At 37.1% G+C, this 19942-nt stretch overlaps 1 protein-coding gene across 1 annotated transcript in view; it reads left to right on the top strand.

The window, feature by feature from the left end:
• The window catches only part of gys2 (glycogen synthase 2), a 103644-nt gene extending 83925 nt beyond the window's left edge, over positions 1 to 19719 (top strand). The window contains exons 13-16 of the mRNA XM_039769701.1: positions 2084 to 2179; positions 2689 to 2852; positions 7827 to 7907; positions 16424 to 19719. Of these exons, the coding sequence (XP_039625635.1) occupies positions 2084 to 2179; positions 2689 to 2852; positions 7827 to 7907; positions 16424 to 16651 (569 nt within the window). The 3' untranslated portion in view covers positions 16652 to 19719. The remainder of the gene's footprint in view (positions 1 to 2083; positions 2180 to 2688; positions 2853 to 7826; positions 7908 to 16423) is intronic.
• Positions 19720 to 19942: the final 223 nt, after the last annotated feature.

Genomic DNA, 19942 nt, shown 5'->3' with positions numbered 1-19942 from the left:
GCTTTGCACTAGAGTACTCTGAACGCACAGTCATATTATTTTGTTGCATTGGAGAGGTAGTGCTCTATAGTATACATGCAGTATATACTGTACAGGAACTACATATATAAAAAGACACTGTATGTAATAGTACTGACCTGAACAAATTGAAAGTGTTGCCCCTCAGGAATTTCTCTCATATTGCACATGGTACGCCTGCTTCATTCTTATTCTTTGATGAATGATCTCATGAATATATGATCAGCTTTTCCAAAAATCTTCTGGTCTTTACAGTAATGATTTGCCTTTGAATTTCATTTAAATGAATTGTATTATTGGCAATGAGTATGTTCACCAAGATTATCTGTTGGCCATCTGTCAACAGCTGTAGCATGCCGTCTTCTGGGGTCTGTAAGCATTATATAAAACAAGTTTACAGTAAAGAACATATACTGTACAGTCAGCATGGTACAGTACATAAAACATTACACTGCTGTACAAAGACTACATAGCCCTTTACAGTAGTACTACAATGTGTAAAATGTAGCTGTTATTGGAAATAGCCTGTTTTTTTCTCTGAAAGTATGGGCAATAGATGTAGCGGCTCATGCTTGACAGAAGTTTTTGTCCAGTTTCTGCCAACTTAATCCTATGTACCAGTACATGGCAAACAAATGTGGCACTGTATTTCATCTGGGATGAACTGTCTGTGTTTCCCCATTCCCCTCTGCCTCATCTTCCTCTTTGTCTTGGTCTTATTCTGCCTCCAACTTTCTGTCTTTCATTAGTAGGATACATTGTTCCAAAGAACATAGTGTGACCATTAGGGGGTACCCCAGAGCTCCAAACACAAAGTATGACCCCCACAGACACAGTTCCAGTAATAGTTATTTCATTTTATAACAGTACCTTAACAGACTTTATAAGTCATTCCAACTTAGTACAATAAAACAAAATGTTTACCTGTCTCCATTCATTCCTCCTTAGCAAGCGTTGGCCTCTTCCTCCCAACTCTGACTCCCACAGTGAGGTGAGATGCCACCTTTTATGTTGGATCCAGGAGTACTTCTGGTGCCACAGCCTTGCACTATGGAAGCACTTCTGGGTCGCATGGAAACTTCACAAATCAAGGAGGTCCTCTCTGGGTAGCACCTACTGATGGTACAGACAGGGATGCCCACTCAAAATACAATACACCTTCGTAATGGGGGTTGTATTGTTATAGATATAATGTCTCCTCAATTCCATCCATTATCCTTCCACCCTAACCAGAATAAGAGCTGAAAACATCCCAGTCAAGGTTGAGCCTCTATCTGTGTTGTCCTCCCATTAGATATTCCAGGTAAGGCAAGGAGTTGTCCTTGATCTCAGTTGGGGTGCTAGTCCATCCATTTTATGGCTTTCACAATGGACATATCCATGGCCTTATTAATGTCATTGGGCTCTGATTTGTATGTGAACAATTTTGGTGCATAGTGTTTACACCTGGAGAAAGGTGTGGTAACTTAGTTCAGTTTGTGATGACTTGAGTTCATTGTATTGATAGTTAGTGTTTGCCGCATTAGGACAGGGTGCAACCAGTGATGCATAAGGACATTTGTTTGTAGTATTGTTTGACACTCTGTCACATAAATGAAAAAAGTAAATTGTGTTTTTATGTTTGATAATACTGTGTGTCTTCTGCAAGCTGGATTAATGGTTTAGGGGATTTTGTTAGCAGAACCGGTTTAAGGTTGTTAGTAAGCCGAAAACACTGTAAAATGATTTTCCAATGACCATTATAGCCTACTCTATATTTTACTGTAGAAGATGAAAGGCCAGTGAGTGTATCAGCAGCTTCAATTAGTGAGGAATTATTTTCCTAAAAATCAATTAGTATTTATTGTATGCAATATTTCATAGTGATGACTGTTACTAAGTTCATTATAATTGCTCAACAAACATAATTGCATATACAAAAGATTAAAGTATATGAATTGGAAATTACTTATAATTGCCTAACATTTATTGTATAGAGTGTTAAAGACATCCATGTTTTTGTAATAAACTGGGCTAGAAATGTTCATCTACTTGACTATGTAAATGGTCTTGTTTTATTCAACAGGAGAATGCACAGTAATGGGAATCCCTAGTGTAACCACCAACCTCTCTGGCTTTGGTTGCTTCATGCAAGAACATGTAGCTGACCCAGCAGCGTATGGTAAGTTAAGTGAGGTGATAAGCAATTCATAGGAAAACAAATAATATCTATAAATATTAGAGAGCTTTGCCCCCTGCTCGCTTCTCTCACTCAACCCCTTCAATAACCCCAGGGGATTCAACAGGAAATAAATACAGTTTTTTTACGTCCTCTATGCTTGATCAGCTGGCTTGCTGCTGCTGCTCCTTGTGCCATGCAGTGTGATCTGCATGTTGTGCAGTGCTTTGAACATTTAAAAACCTGTACAGCATCCGTCCTTTTGTCTCAGTGCCTTGTCTCGCGGGACGTTACAGTGTCTCCGAGAAAATTGCGTCTTGTCTCCTTACAAGCCTTCCAAGCTTTTTTTTTATAATTGAGGGAAATGTTTCAGTATTTATATTGCCTGCTTCTTAATTATTTTAACCTCCCACACAGTTCATTACCAGGCACTTGTATGTCCAAATTATACAATAAAAAGTATTTGTAACCTTCAATGTGACAGTTACTACTCTGCCTTGTCCTTTTTGCAGGTATCTACATCTTGGATCGTCGCTTCCGATCACCAGACGAATCTTGCAATCAGCTGACTCAGTTCATGTTTGGGTTTTGTCAGCAATCACGCCGCCAGAGAATCATTCAGAGGAACCGGACAGAGAGGCTGTCAGATTTGCTAGACTGGAGATATCTTGGCAGGGTATGTAGGATGTATTACCCTAATTTAAACAGTTTATAAATGTGTGAAACTCATACATGTAATATCCATGTAGTGCATTGTGGTATTGTAGTGATTAGCGCTGTTGCCACACAGTTCTGGGTTGAAATCATGGCTCAGAAAAGGATTGTGTAGCCTTTGTACATTTTCCCTATAATTACTAGTTGCATCTTAGAGACATGAATGTTCAGATAATTTGTTTATAATCTGTGTGTGGGTGTGCATGACTTAACTCTATGATAAACTGGCATCCTATTTTTGATTGGTTTCCACCTTGCAACCAATGTTGTTAGGATAGACTGGTAATGTGCCCTGAGCTAGACTAATTAACACAAGTTAATTTTCATGCCCCATATACAGTTCAGGTTCATGAGAAAAAATATCTAAGCTGCATACAGTATAGCATTCCACAAAAAACATCTTGCATCACATGGCCTGTGAATGACTCATTATATTCTTCCTATGATAATTTTCAGTATCCAGTTTACATGTGAGTGTGTCTTACATTAATATGGGATACAAGCACTAGGAGGTGGTAAAGCTAGTTGCTATGCAGCTATATATATATGTCTCTCTATTATAAAAAAAAATCCTAGGAGAGAAAGACTAGGGAAACGAGACATGATCTTCATGTGAAGATCACAGAAGACACTTAAAAGACCTGCGAGACGAAAGAGATTAGTTACGGAGAGTCTTGCGGGGACCTTAAACATGAGACTTTGTGCCAAGAGAATGACCCAGGACCCGTCTCGTAGAACATGAGATTCTTGGAAGACACGCCCTACTTACAACCAATATCAAATAAGACCATGGGCAGCAAAACACTCAGTCGTGTGAAGGCTTTGAGCACACACAGATCCAGGGCTCTCAGCGTATATAAAGCGTATAAGGACAATACGTTATAGATGAAACATCGATGATTAAGCAAAGAAGAAAGAACAGTGTGGAGAAAAGAGACTGAAAAGTGCTGGAGAGAAAAAATACAAAAAAGACAAAGAATAATCTAGGTGCAAATTCAGAAAATAAGGAAAATAATAATCAGCCCAGAACAAGTGGAATTGAAAAAAAGCACATTCAATCAGGCTCAGAATTAAAAGATAGAGTAAAAGACAAAGTGGAACTTCATAAAGTCGTTCAAAAATGTGCTATACACATGCAGAGCAGGTTAGAGATTATGAAAGCAGTGGAATTTGAAAGGCTCAAAAAAAAGTTGGCGCAATACAAATGCAGAGAAAGTTAAAGAATATGAAAGCAAGAAAATTAAAAAGTATCAAAAAAAAAGAAAGTAAAGATCGCAGTAGTGCAAACAAATGGTAATTATTACTCGAAAAAAGGGAAAAAATTACCACGGACCAGGTGTCATTGAAATAAAATAAAAGACAATGAGAACAAAAAAAAAGTAAAACGTCATAAAGAGGTTAAAAAGCAAGGGGGCCAAACACATGCAGAGCAGGTTAGAGATAATGAAAACAGTGGAATTCAAAAGACTAAAAAAAAAAGTAGGCACGAAACACATGCAGAGCAAGATACAGAATATGAAAGCAGAAAAAAATTAAAGTGCCAAAAAAAAAAAAGAAAGTAAAGATCGCATTAGCACAAACAAAGAGAAATTATTACTCGGAGAAATAACGAAAAGGTGAATAGAGATCGAATATATGGACAAAGGTGATATGTCAGAAGTATGTAAATATTGTAAAGCTTTGAAGTTTAAGTCAGAGAATATCAAAAACGGGGTTTACCTCACAGGCATTTATTGGTTACTTTGCAAAAAAAATTATTAACTACTGATGATGTAGATCGTTTTGTCTGTGTTGAAATTCCAAACAGAGAAACCTATCCTGAATCATGGTACAAAGTCATTAAACACATGTCTCACGGACCTCATTTAAAAGATTCAGCATGTTGGGACTCAAAAGATTCCAAATATTTTTTTAATGAAGTTCTGAAATAAAAGTGAAACTAATGAAATAGCAACAATTTAAAGAAAAGAAAAATCTTAAAAGTGTGTATCTGGAAAACAAAACACGGGGGTTGGCGAGCGATGCGAGCAGGGGGCAAAGCCCCCTAGTATAGCAAAAAAAAATGGTAATTGATAAAAACAAGGGTAGGCAGGTAAATGAAACATAGTTCGAAACAAGGTATGGGGTGGTATCTAAAAGACAAATGATCATGTATCAAAGCCAAAATGACCTCCAAAAAATCAGACAGTAAAGGACGAGAGGTTGAATCCTCATAATATAATGCTCAGAGCACTAACTGCTCCAGCACTTAATTTTCCTCTGAAACCATTAAGATTGTGTTTAAAAAGCCAATTCTTAAAACAAAGATTAACTAATAAAGTTTTCTGCATCACCAGATTCAATTTAGGCAGATATTACTGAAAAGAGTCACTGGAATATTAACAGAATATTCATAAAGGGTTTAACTACAAATGTTCATCTCATCAACACCAAAGTATTGTGAGTGCTTCCCAGATGCTTATGGCAACTAGATGCTCAGAACCCCAACAGTAAAATTAGAGACATTCCTAAGTTAATTTCCTCCTTTCTTTTGAGCTTAAACTACTTTTTTTCTGTTTAGAAAAAGAAGGTACTGAAGGTATAGGAACTGTTCCTCCAGCCCCTGTTCAAAAATGTTTTCATATTTATGTTCTGTAATATGTGTCCAAATCATTCTAGTTAAACCATTGAACTCCTCAACAGTCAAAAGGTTCTAAGCAAAAGTTATAACCAGGATGTGCAAGATGTTTTTTAAGAGAATCCACAATCTTGGATGATGAAAGACATTAATTTATATACTAGTGATTTAATGTGCCACATCTTTTGAGACTGCAACCCATAGCAGCTGGCCATTGTATCAAAGTAATAAACTTGTATTAGAAAGCAAAATGTTGTCATGGTAGTTCCAATTAAACTGAGAAAATAAAAGTTCATATTCCAACTGGAAGCACAAAACAAAAGTGGAAGTGAATTGACAAAGTTACAAAACCATAGTAAAAAAATTAGACAACCTCTGTCTGCAATTGGCTGTTGTCCTGTCCAGGGTTTGTTCCTGCTTCGCGCCCAATGATAACTATAATAGGCTCCAGCACCCCTTATAACCATGTTCTGGATTAAGCAGATTATTACATTACATTTTATTACATAAGCAGATTATTACATAATATGACCGACTCTAAGAAAAAAAAAACTCAGTAATATAGCAACATCTACATTATAATGGGACTAGTAGAGAGCATTCAACACACAGAGAGATTTCCCACCATTATAGTAATTGGTCCTTTGTTTAGATAATGTGGAAAGTATTGACTGTAGCAATAGAGTCTCAGCAGGTTTTCACTGGGTTGTGACATGCAACAAGGAGATGTAAACTATTATTCTAGCTGGTTTAGAATTGCTATAATAACTTTAAGAAATGGAGTATTATATCAGGACAGGTCAGGTCAGGTTGGGGATCATGCAGTGGTACAGCGTGTTGCCATGCCCACCACACGACAAAACAGCTTGGGATCTTGGTGTCACAACCATATAACAAGACAGAAAGCACTAGGACTCTAAAGACTTGGACCTTCATCATTTTGCAGCAACCTCATTACCCTCCATGCTCTCCCAGTCTTTCTACTGACTTCATAGGAAGAGTCACCAGAGACATGAATGTCACTGCCAAGATAAGTAAACCTCTTGACAAGGTTGACACTTTCTTCGCAGACAGACACACTGCTGATGGCTGTGCCTAAGAGGTCATTAAAGGCCTAGATCTTGGTTTTTATCCAGGACACTTGCAAACTCAGACACTCAGATTCCTTGCTTAGTTTCTTGAAAGCTCTGATTAGAGCCTCCATTGACTCCACGAAGATCACAGCATCATGATCAGTGAATCTTTCTTCGCCAACCGATGCACCAGACCCCAGGACCTTGCCCAACACCCAGTCCATGCAAGCATTGAACAGAGTAGGAGCAAGAACACACCCCTGACGTGCCCCAGAATCAACTGGGAAAACTACAGAAGTTCTGCCTCAGTTCAGTACCATTGTACAGGCCAGCCATTATATCCAGCAACCTTCTGGGGATCCCGCCAAGTCTCAGGATGTCCCACAGGACAGCTCGAGCAACTGAGTTGTACGCTTTAAGCTCCATGAGAACCCTCAGATGCGGTTGATGGTACACTTCTTAGGCATAAAACCAGACTGCTCTGGTCAAAAGTAGGTGAGCAAGTAATCACGGATCCTATTGAAGATGACCCTAGCAAGGATCTTACCTGGTACCGAGAGCAGTGTTTTCACCCTGTAGTTGCCGCAATCCAGGCAATCGACTTCCCTTTCCAGATAGGGATGACAAGTCACGTTATACAAGTCCCATGTTATATCCACTTACCATTTATGACCTCACAAAATTACATGAACATGCACAGCTTGGTTTTGAATGTCTAACTTATTACATGTATTCTGTTCAGTGATGAAATACTGTATACAACTCATTACCCATATTTAATCTGATCCTCACTTTGCATGCCATGAAAAAAGCTCTGTCTAGTAGGATCATTTGACCAACTTAAGACACTTGTCATCCATCTCCTTAAAACTTGATTCCTGTAAAATTATTGGGGTGCTATTTAACTGTAACAAAGAACTTGCTGCAGTTGAAAGTCATGTTATCATGTTAACATTGTTAGTATGTGACCATATGGATTGGATTGACACCAAACTGAACTATTGCAATCATCTTTTTAAAGGTCTTCCTACAAGAAAACTAAAAGGGTTGCAGCATGTTTAGAAAGCTAAATGTAGAATTTTGACATTATAAAAGTCTACGCAATACACCACTTAGCTAAAAAGAAGATGCTGGCAGTTGAATGCACACACCTTAAATAGAATGTTATATCCTACCTCATTGTTACGGTACTTGCACCATGGTAACATTCTGAATTTCATAACCTTTTTGTTATTATTACTTTTAGTATTATATGCATGCCCGACACCTGGCCCTGAGCCGAGCTTTTCCAGACAAATTCAAGATGGACCCCACAGCCCCACCACAGGTGAGAAGTCCAAGATCCTTCTTTACTTGCTGTTTTATCAGTTTATCTCATGCTATTTGCTTCCATCAGTCATTTCAATGTGTAAGACAAGGCAAAGCTGATGTAACAAGAAAATATGACAGCTGTTGACAGCTCATAATTGCATATACATTTGCCTTTAACAAATCATGTTATTTTGTAGTTCTACACAAACCACTCTAGTAATGCTTTCTTAATCTAATTTTGAATGGCTTTTTTATAAAGATCATTTTAAGAAGTAGTAGTAGTAGTTTAAAGAGAACGTGATTACCTTTCCTGTCATGACCAAAAATCTGCAATTTGTAGTTTGGTCAGCATTTTGAAAGTCAATGTAGACAATATTATAAAATTTCCTGCTAATATTATTGTCTCTTCCTGATAAAAGTGTCATGTTACTTTAATAGCATCTCTATTTTTTAATCTTTGGTAGTCCAGCGTTTCTCAGCCTTTAAGTATTTGCAACCCTAGTTTTCATAACAGTTTTAATCACGCCCCCCCTAACATTTTTTTGAAATGTAGATGCATATTTTATTATACCTACTTAACTTTTATCGACATTTATCTAACTCTGTATTTATTGTTCTAGTATCAGAATGTAGTTAAAGTTAATTTGTTTTGGTTTCAACAGATGTTATTTTCATATTTTTGATTCTTGTTTTCTTTATTTCACATCTTCGCGCCCCACAGGTTGAGAACCACTGTGGTAGTCCACAACATCCCTTTTTTTTTTACAGTTGCTTTTCTTTCATGCCCTTTATAACTGTTTCTTTCATTTAAATGTGATTTAAGTTAAGGTAAATGACCTGTAATTACACCCAACCTACCTAGAAGGGGGAGTTTCTCTGAAATGTCTTTCCCAATATTTCTTCCATTTATTTTCCTTTAAAGGTATTTTGGGAGTATTTTTCTTGTCTTCTTAGATAGTCAGTGCTGTGGGCCTGTCAAATAAAGGTCCTGTTAAAGCCCATTGAGGCATTCCTTGTGTGGTTTTGGGCTCTACAAGAATTGTTGTTGTTGTTGCTCTAATTACATGGGTCCATCCATTCTTTTTATGTAGTTTGTGTTGTTTAAGAATGTTCACAGTTTATCATGATCAATGAAAAATAGCTGTTAAGGATTTGGATGCATAATTGTTAGCTGTATGATGTCACTTCATTGAACAGATGGTACCACTGTTCTTCAGTCCCATATACTGTAAATTAACATGTATGTGTTTTTTTTTAATTCCTACTGAGAAGGCCAATTCTTAAAGAGTTCTCCCAAAAAACACAGCAGGATTAATTAAGTAATCTGCCATATCATTTAACCAAAACATGAAAAAAAAAATCCTTAAGTAAACAAAAAATAACAACAATAAAACAAATATGTATTCTTAATTACTGAACTGAACAGAATCAATATGAGGAAAAGGGAAGAAGTAAAGGGAAAAACTAAACTGTAGTCAGTTAATAACAAAGGAAAAAGTAATTAATATGCTGTACAATAATAAAATGGGAATGCAAGAAACATTGTCTAAATAGTAAAGTAGTCCAGAGGAATGCAAGATACAAAATGTCTCAATAGAGGCAAACACTTCAACTTAATAATAAAATGAGTTAGATGTAGCAAGGGCTGAAATTGCTGTGACCTTACTAAAGCCATCCTGAAGCACTTTGGCCTACTGGAGAATTTTATATTCCTAAGGTAACTGCAACCCTGACTGTTACAGCTCCTAAGAGCAATGACTTAGCATTAAGCCCTGCTGCCTTTAGCCCTACAGCAATTTGAAAATAATTAACAACTGGCTAAAAAAGGGTTGACGACGAAGAAAACGATAACAGAGTGAATCCAGGGGCATAAACTGAGCATGATTGGATGTTTAGTGGAAGATTTTTGATTGAATTCTATAGAACGAATGGAACATTCTTTTGTAAATGACAGCAATTGTAACTGTCACCTTCTGTAAATCTCAGATTTTCGCTGATATTACCAATAAAATCTTAACTTCCACATGTAAGAGCTTTGCTCAGTACACAAACACCATTACCAACACCTGCATATATCAAATATTTTACTTTCTTAGTCTCATTTTAAATTGTGTTTTATTAGTTGGGTCTAGGCTTCTCACATTTAGGATCAGCATTTGCCTTTCTGTTGTATAACTGCTAATTTGTACTTCACATGAGAAAATAATGGTTGTTTGTGATCTCTTCTTTAAAACTAACAGAACATTTTATGAATGGATTGTGTACTGTTAGCTATATTCCTTTCTTACTGACTATTGGGATTTCTAATTTTCCTTATTTCTTTAATAACTCACACATTTGAATCTGCTGTCACTTTTTTGATGTCATTAAGACTCATTCTTTGACACATCTGGCATTTATTTGTATATTGTTTGATGACAGGCCATTTAGAAAATGTGTGTATTTGTTCTTTTAGGTTATACCTTGTGTTTTACTGCAACATCATTTACTTCCAGGGCTGGTCACAGCTGTTGCTAGATGTGTGACTGCAATTGCTGGCCAAAATTGTGCATGTGCCAGTGTGTAAGGCTGGTGTCACCAATTTACCTAGGTAATCCTGCTATGAACTTGAAACGAAGAAAACACTGCCTAATTCACTAGAATATTTTTATGCACTACTAAAAAAGGACCATTTAAGGAATAAGACTTATTTTGATGTCATAATCACTTTAACCTGTAATTTCCTGATGTATCTTCCTTCTCTAACCTTTTTGTACCTCTTTATCTGCCACTAAGTGTAATAGAATTGTACTAAAGTATATCTTGTTATTTATGTGACATTCACACCATCTGCTTAAAATGTACCCTTTTGAATTTAAAGTTACCATAAAAATGTTGCAAAAAATGTCCATTTTTGTAAAACACTATAAAATAATAACAGATCCTCTAAAAAAGACTATTTAAGTGTGGTTTGATATACTCATTTTCTACAGAAGCGATATTAACTATACATATATAAGTTGTTTAAACAATATCATTGCTTATGTAACAAACATTTTTACATGAATTTTTGATTATGTATTTGATCACCTGCTTGCATCAATCCATGTCCTTTTTTCACTTTATTTGTTCTTTGGAGTTTCCATTGAAATATCATTTGGCAGTCCCAGTCAAGTTTAATATCTGTCAATAGATATCTGTTATAGAAAGCTGAATATAGGTTTCCATTTGGAGGACTAAAAACAAATATTTATAAAATAGGTCTAAGATAAAGAAAACATGACTGTAAGTGGCATGCAGTAGCTGCACTATAACTTGATACTGTGCCCACCACAGTATCTGGCCTTTTTGGGGCTATAGCTAGTTTGTGATGTGCCTTGTCATTGTAAGATCTATCCGGGAAAGTCAGAATTGACATTTTGGGTAGTGAGAGTTATTTATGCATGGAAATGAATGACTGCATGTATCAAATACCTTTGAAAATGTTTCTAGAATTGTTAAGAAATTTTAAGAAGTTAGGGCATATATAAGCATTAAATGGGTCACTGTGTCTGAATGGGGCAGACTGGGAAGAATCAAGGCAGCTTCCTTTAGTGTAAATCAGTGAGCTGCATAGGCTGAAATGACATAAGGCAGCTGAGTGTTAGTTTGAAGAATGAGCCAGTTTCACAGGCAAGCCAAAATTAGGCAGTTTTGGTCTGGTTGAGGGTCAGGCAGCTACACAGACCATTAAGAAACAAAGCAGCAGCCAAATAACAAGACAGAGACAAGGCAGCTGTCATTTTGATAGGTGATCGGCAGCATTACAGAAGAAACATAAACTCCGTTTTCTGGAAGCTAGCATGCTATACAACTCAAAACAGCCAACTCTTTGCTTGATGTCCAATCCAAAAGAGTCAAAACAGCCACCTAGGAGATAGACAGCTAGAAAGATACATAGCAGCCACTGCCATTTTGAATAGCTGGCATATCTGGAGCAGTATACAGTAAAGAGTCAGAATGTAATGACATGCAAAACAGGAAAAGAAACACCCAAAATATAAAATCTCCACAAAACACAAATGCCACTGTCAAATGCAATTAGGATCAAAGTCAGCCAAGTCTCCCATGGCAACTCCCAAGTTGACAAATAATTTTGTTTAAAAGCAAAACTCCACTTCTCGTAAAAAGTAACACTTTTTGTTTGTTTATTCACCTGTTGAATTGGTTTCTGTAGAGTTCATTGGTGTTTGGTCATAATAATTCTAGTGGGGCCACACCAGTATTTTCCTTTATGTGGGTACAGACCTCTCTCATGTAAACTTTAAATTACCTAACTAACTATATCTGCCTCTCTTTTGGTACTGTCTAGAAGGACCTGCACATTGACATACTTTTTGTATCCCAAATAATGTGATGCTGGTACCTAGTCTGTGTCGAAAGGCATCAGATTATTGTGTTTCCCTCTGACATCATCATCATTTGATAAAATCTGGCAATGTATGATTTCAATGCTGTAAAAAGTGAGAGCCTTGCTACCACCAGCTACTCAGGAAATTCTATTAGCTATGACCTGCCTAAATTCCAACAGCAACTTTATAAGTTTATAATTGAATGTTTTTTAGGTGAAAAAGGAGAAGCCACAATAGCATGCAAATAACACAAACATTTTCAAATTTAGTGAAAATCATGATGCAGCCTAATGTCTTGTGTGCTTTACATTCCAGATATTGATCTCCTTTTGTTTTTTTAACATATTACTCTGGCTACTGTTTTGTGATGTATGGTCCTATAGTGACCCAATTGTCCCCTTTATATTATTTATTGTGTTGATCTTAATAAAATGCCTTAAATCCCATACACTCGCTACTCTCTGGTCAGATTCTTTAGCACTTCCTCTCCCCTTCCATTCTATATCTGTAAGCTCAGGTAATTAGACTGAGTAAAAATACAAGCAGGAGTTAATCTACATATTTACAGTGCATCCAGAAAGTATTCACAGCGCATCACTTTTTCCACATTTTGTTATGTTACAGCCTTATTCCAAAATGGATTAAATTCATTTTTTTCCTCAGAATTCTACACACAACACACCATAATGACAATGTGAAAAAAGTTTACTTGAGGTTTTGGCAAATTTATTAATAATAAAAAAAACTGAGAAATCACATGTACATAAGTATTCACAGCCTTTGCTCAATACTTTGTCGGTGCACCTTTGGCAGCAATTACAGCCTCAAGTCTTTTTGAATATGATGCCACAAGCTTGGCACACCTATCCTTGGCCAGTTTTGCCCATTTCTCTTTGCAGCACCTCTCAAGCTCCATCAGGTTGGATGGGAAGCGTCAATGCACAGCCATTTTAAGATCTCTCCAGAGATGTTCAATTGGATTCAAGTCTGGGCTCTGGCTGGGCCACTCAAGGACATTCACAGAGTTGTCCTGAAGCCACTCCTTTGATATTTTGGCTGTGTGCTTAGGGTCGTTGTCCTGCTGAAGGATGAACCGTCGCCCCAGTCTGAGGTCAAGAGCGCTCTGGAGCAGGTTTTCATCCAGGATGACTCTGTACATTGCTGCAGTCATCTTTCCCTTTATCCTGACTAGCCTTCCAGTTCCTGCCGCTGAAAAACATCCCCATAGCATGATGCTGCCACCACTATGCTTCACTGTAGGGATGGTATTGGCCTGGTGATGAGCATTGCCTTGTTTCCTCCAAACGTTAAGTCTGGCATTCACACCAAAGAGTTCAATCTTTGTCTCATCAGACCAGAGAATTTTGTTTCTCATGGTCTGAGTCCTTCAGGTGCCTTTTGGCAAACTCCAGGCGGGCTGCCATGTGCCTTTTACTAAGGAGTGGCTTCTATCTGGCCACTCTACCATACATGCCTGATTGGTGGATTGCTGCAGAGATGGTTGTCCTTCTGGAAGGTAATCCTCTCTCCACAGAGGACCTCTGGAGCTCTGACAGAGTGACCATTGAGTTCTTGGTCACCTCCCTGACTAAGGCCCTTCTCCCCAGATTGCTCAGCTGGGGCTGAGATGGCGGCTTTAGATGGCCGGCCAGCTCTAGGAAGAGTCCTGGTGGTTTCAAACTTTTTCCACTTACGGATGATGGAGGCCACTGTGCTCATTGGGACCTTCAAAGCTGCAGAAATTTTTCTGTAACCTTCCCCAGATTTGTGCCTTGAGACAATCCTGTCTCGGAGGTCTACAGACAATTCCTTTGACTTCATGCTTGGTTTGTGCTCTGACATGAACTGTCAACTGTGGGACCTTATATAGACAGGTGTGTGCCTTTCCAAATCATGTCCAATCAACTGAATTTACCACAGGTGGACTCTAATTAAGCTGCAGAAACATCTCAAGGATGATCAGGGGAAAAAGGATGCACAATGTTGAGCTTCATGGCAAAGGCTGTGAATACTTATGTACATGTGCTTTCTCAATTTTTTTTATTTTTAATTAATTTGCAAAAATCTCGAGTAAACTTTTTTCACTTTGTCATTATGGGGTGTTGAGTGTAGAATTCTGGGGAAAAAATGAATTTAATCCATTTTGGAATAAGGCTGTAGCATAACAAAATGTGGAAAAAGTAATGCGCTGTGAATACTTTCTGGATGCACTGTACTTGTATATTATCGCTAAAAGGCTCAAAAATATTAAAGGAAGCAAAATACAATGTAAATATTGCCAAACTATAACATTATATCATAAGCAGCAGTGCATCTTGTGTCCATAGGCAGCTCTCTGCTTATTGTCAGTCTACCTTTGCTTAGCACTTGGCCATTGAATGGAGTATTGAGACAGGACACATGGCTGCCAAAATAGAGTTATCTTCTTCATGATCTTCTGTTCATTGCCAGATGGCGAGAGAGAGAGCAGTCAAAACAAGGTGACCAACTTTATACCATTCATATCACAAAACACAAACCAATAGTGTGGTGTGGTACAGAATGGCCTCCAATTCAAAGCCAATCATGAACATTTAAAAATTATTTAAAATTAAAATATTTCAGACCTATAGAATTAGTTTACCTTCGTTACCTTAGTTTTCTCTTCCTGGGCCATTTACCAACAAAAGTGCTCAGGGAAAACTCAAACTTTAGTTTACATTGTTTTTTGTTTTACTTTGTTTAGGCAGTTTATGGCCTTCTTGTGGAGGATAATTTATAGGCTCTACATCCAAACACAGTCACCCTTGCTAATCTGGTCTGATACACACTCATTCACCCCCACAATAAATTTCGCATCCTGGGTCATTTCTAAAGGTTGGGTGTGGGGGATTGGTTTGGAAAACATCAAAACACCACTATTCTCATGAATAAAGTACAACATGCCTCCTGAAGTACTATCTAATATTACATTTGCTTTGTCTAGCTTACAAATAAAGACCTACCAAATATTTATCAACTTGTATGCTAGAAATCATTCCACTACAGCTACTTTTAAGTGAGTAAATGGACTTTTCATTATGGTCACAAGTTTGAACGGAATTGCAAATGCATGATTAAAAAACAACAACAACAGGTGAGGACCTTCATACTCCACTGATCGGTAAACTGGAAAGTTCAGGCTGGACATGTGCACATAAACCCAAATCTATATATAACACTGCAGGTCCAACTGATCTATCCCCGAGCTGGAAACAGGCCTTCTTCACTTGGAACAAAAATAATTTCATACACATGAAGAAGCAATATATTTCTAGATAAGTAATTAAATTGCAAATATGACAGAAAAATTGAAAAAGAATGCATCAAATGACAATGTTGAGGTTTATTATACTTATTTTGCTCATAAGTTAAATTACTGAGGGAAGCGTATTACTTATTTTGCATGACAGCTAGTTGGTCTGTTCCCCACTGGTTCCTAATGCAGAAATGCCATTGGTACAGTATTGAATAGGAGTTAAAATGTTACTTAGGTGTGCAGATGGCTATGTGTATGAAGGTGTTTTTGCTAGAGTGCTTCACAACAGACTGGCCTTCATGCACAGGGTATATATCAACATTGTTGCCAGCATAGACTGTAGTGCATCTCAGCTCATGATGAAAGGCTTGATATATTTCTGATAAATTAGATGCCTATACAATTCCCATTTTCATTCAAATTAGCCTTTTCAAAGTGCATTTGCTTTACATCATAGAATCACTCTTGAGAAATGCCACTTTGTTTGAAAACAGCAGGAAATGGCTGTTTCTGTTTATTTTCTCATGAAAGGACCTACTGCTTTTTACTGCTAAAGGGGAAAAAAGGGCTGTATTAAGCTATTAAAAGTTAACATCAAAACGAGTCTGGAGTGCTGTATTGTTATATTGCTCCTGTAGCTGGTATAAAGTGCTATTACTACTAATAGGATATAATTATATTCTTAAGGCTTAATGCCGTTAATCAGCCTGAATGAAGTAAATAAAGTGAATACTGACTATTTCGGGTTTAGGGGCCTGATCATGATTCACAATTCACAATTTTGTTAATTTGCAGCTTTATTTTGTTATTCAGCAATACATGATCAATTTTACTATTCTAACATAAATTAATATTTTATTTTTATGTTTTTCACAATTTTTCTAGACTGAAGGGTTTAGGTATCCTCGACCATCCTCAGTACCTCCGTCTCCATCTGCATCTTTGCATTCAACACCACATCACAGTGACGCCGAGGATGAGGATGATGATGATGATGAAAGATATGATGAAGAGGAGGAGGCTGAAAAAGACAGACAGAACATCAAGACTCCTTTCTCCATAGGGTCCATTCCTATTGGAAAGAAAAAGCAGCATGGAGAGTATAGAAATTAAAGAAGCTGTTCTATCATTGTGCATTTGTTAGCCAACGTCCTAGCACTGCTTTGCTAAGTAGTAACCCACCAGTCAGAATAAGCTTTACTGAAAACACACAAGATACATTTTGAAGATTAAAGTAACCTTATGACTTAGGTAGAGATACTAAGGGAATTCATAAATTTCATTCTCTTTACTTTTCTGCTTCCACTGCATTTTGTAAAGTGTTTACCTTACTTTCCCTAGATAGTGAAGAAAACCAGGCTGACTTATATTTTATCTAGTTTTCTTGCCAAAAGAAAATGTTGACAGTGTTTCTGGTAAACTGAAATTGATGTTTTCCTAAGGGTGAGCATTGAAGCATAATTTACCAGTGGTCTGTGTAGAGCAATTCATGATTTGCTTTCATTGCTTCAGTTTCACTGCTCCGAGATCCTGTCAGTTACACATTCTGCCCAAGTGATCCTGAGTTTCTCTCCATGAATTCAGTTTCTTTCCCAATGCCACAGATGTACTGTACATTTCGCAATAATTATTGGCACTAATTCAGCTCTGTAAAATAATGTGTTGTGTTGTGTGTGCACATAAAAGTGATGGAGCATATTCAAGATTGCTTCTTGTTTCAAATCTGCTACTATAGGTACAAACTCTGACTCAACCTTAACCTCCAATGGAGGAAAGTGAATATGGGTGGATGGGTAGAAAATCTGGCTCCAGAGGCAGTATTGCTAATGCATTTTTTTTGCAGTTAAGGGATGTGATTTGTACATGTTTTGTTAAATTACAGCCCTTTGAAAAGTGATCTTTGATACATTCTGTCCTACCTTCTAATTTCAACTAACTACTGTCAGTCCTGTCATTTCTTTCTAGAGTCATTTATTTCATATTCAATCTACTATCTCACTTAAAAATTTATTTTTTAACATTTCTCTCTACTCCAGGCCAAACAAGTCTAGAACCAGGTACATAACAACTGAAGACTGAGTTCTGCATATATACTGTAGGGCTCAACTCTTCCTTAAGCTCCACTATGTCTTTAGATAACGCAAGTCAAATTTGCTTTAAAACTGACTACACTTTTTACATGTAAACCTTTTCTTTGTTTATTTCTTTACATAGTACAGTAAAATTCTTATGTGTATGCCTAAAATTGCAGTGGATCAAATTACATATCCAGTCGTTGTCTTTACAGAGTTTACACATCCTTCTTGTGAAAGTTTTTTCATGCCACAGGCCCAAAGACATACAGGTTAGGTTAATTAGTGATTCCAAATTGGGTGGGTCCTGTGATGGTTTAGCATTTAGTTCAGGATTGTTTCTTGCCTTGTGCCCCCGATAATGACTCGGAATTTGATTAAAGATGTTTGAAAATGTTAACTTATGTCTTTCACAATCTGACAACATGTTAATTCCTGAAGCATTCAAGTCAATACATTTTCAGTAGTATGGCCTTCTTTTACTGTAGTGGCTTATTTAGACTAACCATAATGGCATTTTCTGCCATCCATGGAATTAGGCTATAATACTGGATGGGTTTACAGCACTTACTACTGTATGCACAAAAGAAAAATGAGAAAATGGATAAATTACTTGCATACTTGCTTGTGTAGACATAGATTATGTGGTTAAATGGGTATGCATCTCCTTATTGGATTAAATAATATGTTAAAGCAGAAAGTACTTCATTTATACAATATTTTGAGTAAACATTATCATTCATTAGGAATTGGTTTTCCTTGCTTTTCTGTATTGGTAACTTTTACTTTAACTTTGCCCTTAAGGTTCTTCTAGGCCAAGTAACATATGCTTGGCCATTTGTAAAAACTGGAAATGAAACAAATTCCATATCATACCATCCTCTAAAACTATTTAAGCCTGAGCAGGATTGTGTGGGGGGAGCTGGAACCTATTCCAGCAAGCACAGAACAAAAGGCAGGAATAATCACCTGGACAGGGCTCCGGTCTGTCAAAGAGTGAACACACCACACACATACTAGAGCTAGTTTAGTGTTTAGGAAGAAACCAGATCACCCTCCATGCAAGGAACATCCAGGATGCAAAGTCTGGTTTTCTTACTGTGAGGCCACAGTGCTACCACTGTGCCACAATGCTGCTAGGCGACAAGAAATAAATATCATACATATCTAAAGTTTGTTGAGCAATGAAAATGGGTAAACTGGCACATATGCTTGCACACCAAAATGTAGTACAAAAATGAATGCAGTATTACGTTTACAAACAAGTACATTTGCATCAGCCTTAAAATATTTATGTATTCTTTATGTGGGATGTATTTATTAATACCCTGCTTGGAAATATAAACAGATTTGTTAAATCTAAAGTATCATCCATGAACCCTACATATATTTAAGGATATACAGTATAGAGGTGAAAAAACAGAATATGAGGTGTTAACCCCAAGAACGTTCAATTTTTCATTCTTAACTGAGGGGATCAACACTCTTTTCTTTTTTGAGAAGAACTGAACCCCAACCAGTCCTTTTTTGATGGTGTGGCTTATTATGCCTGCCAGTTATCATTCTTGTGTACAGATGTTTTCATAATATATGACTTTCCAAGGAAACTGTTCTGACATTCTTCTAGTGATATGCAAAGGCTATCTTCACCTAAATCATCTTCTGCCACAACCCTGAAAAAAGTGCCATATTTTCAATGTCTTGTGTTCAACTTTAGATTTTACCATTTGCTTTAGGTTGTTTATTCAGACCATGAGTAACACTGATGGACGATAACCCCCTTTTTTCTTTCTTATACTCACCTTCATATTATTTTGCTGTTACCCCATCATTCCTTGTTTCAACATTATTCCCAGTAACTCCATCTGCTGACCATTTATTGTCTCTGTGGAGCTGGGGGTATGTTGGTATCTACTAACCTTAATGTACAGTGGGGTCATCTCAGGAAATTAAATGCTTTTACCCCAAACCTTGGTTATATACTCTCTGTTTAGTTTTGGCAAACTTTCTAAACTTCTGAAGAATCTGGAAAATGGTGCTAAGAGTGTGTGGGTCTTGCCTTTATAACATCATGCTGCCTTGATGGCAACACAAATAAATAATGGTTAATTGGTCATTTGGTTAACTGATTTTTTTTTTTTTCTTCTTCACTGGATTCTTTTGTTGTTTATTATACTTCTGTACCTTTCAGTGTGTGGTAAACTCCAAGTAGGTGTTAGCCACTCTGCCATAAACACCTAATGGATGGAGTGTTGCTGAGATTGTTGTCCTTCCAACAGGTTTTGCCATCTCAGCAGAGGTCTTTTGAATTTCTGTTAGAGTGACAGTTGGA

Source organism: Polypterus senegalus, chromosome 11 (assembly GCF_016835505.1).
Source record: "Polypterus senegalus isolate Bchr_013 chromosome 11, ASM1683550v1, whole genome shotgun sequence".
Classification (NCBI taxonomy): domain Eukaryota; kingdom Metazoa; phylum Chordata; class Cladistia; order Polypteriformes; family Polypteridae; genus Polypterus; species Polypterus senegalus.
This window is presented reverse-complemented; position numbering and strand designations above follow the sequence as displayed.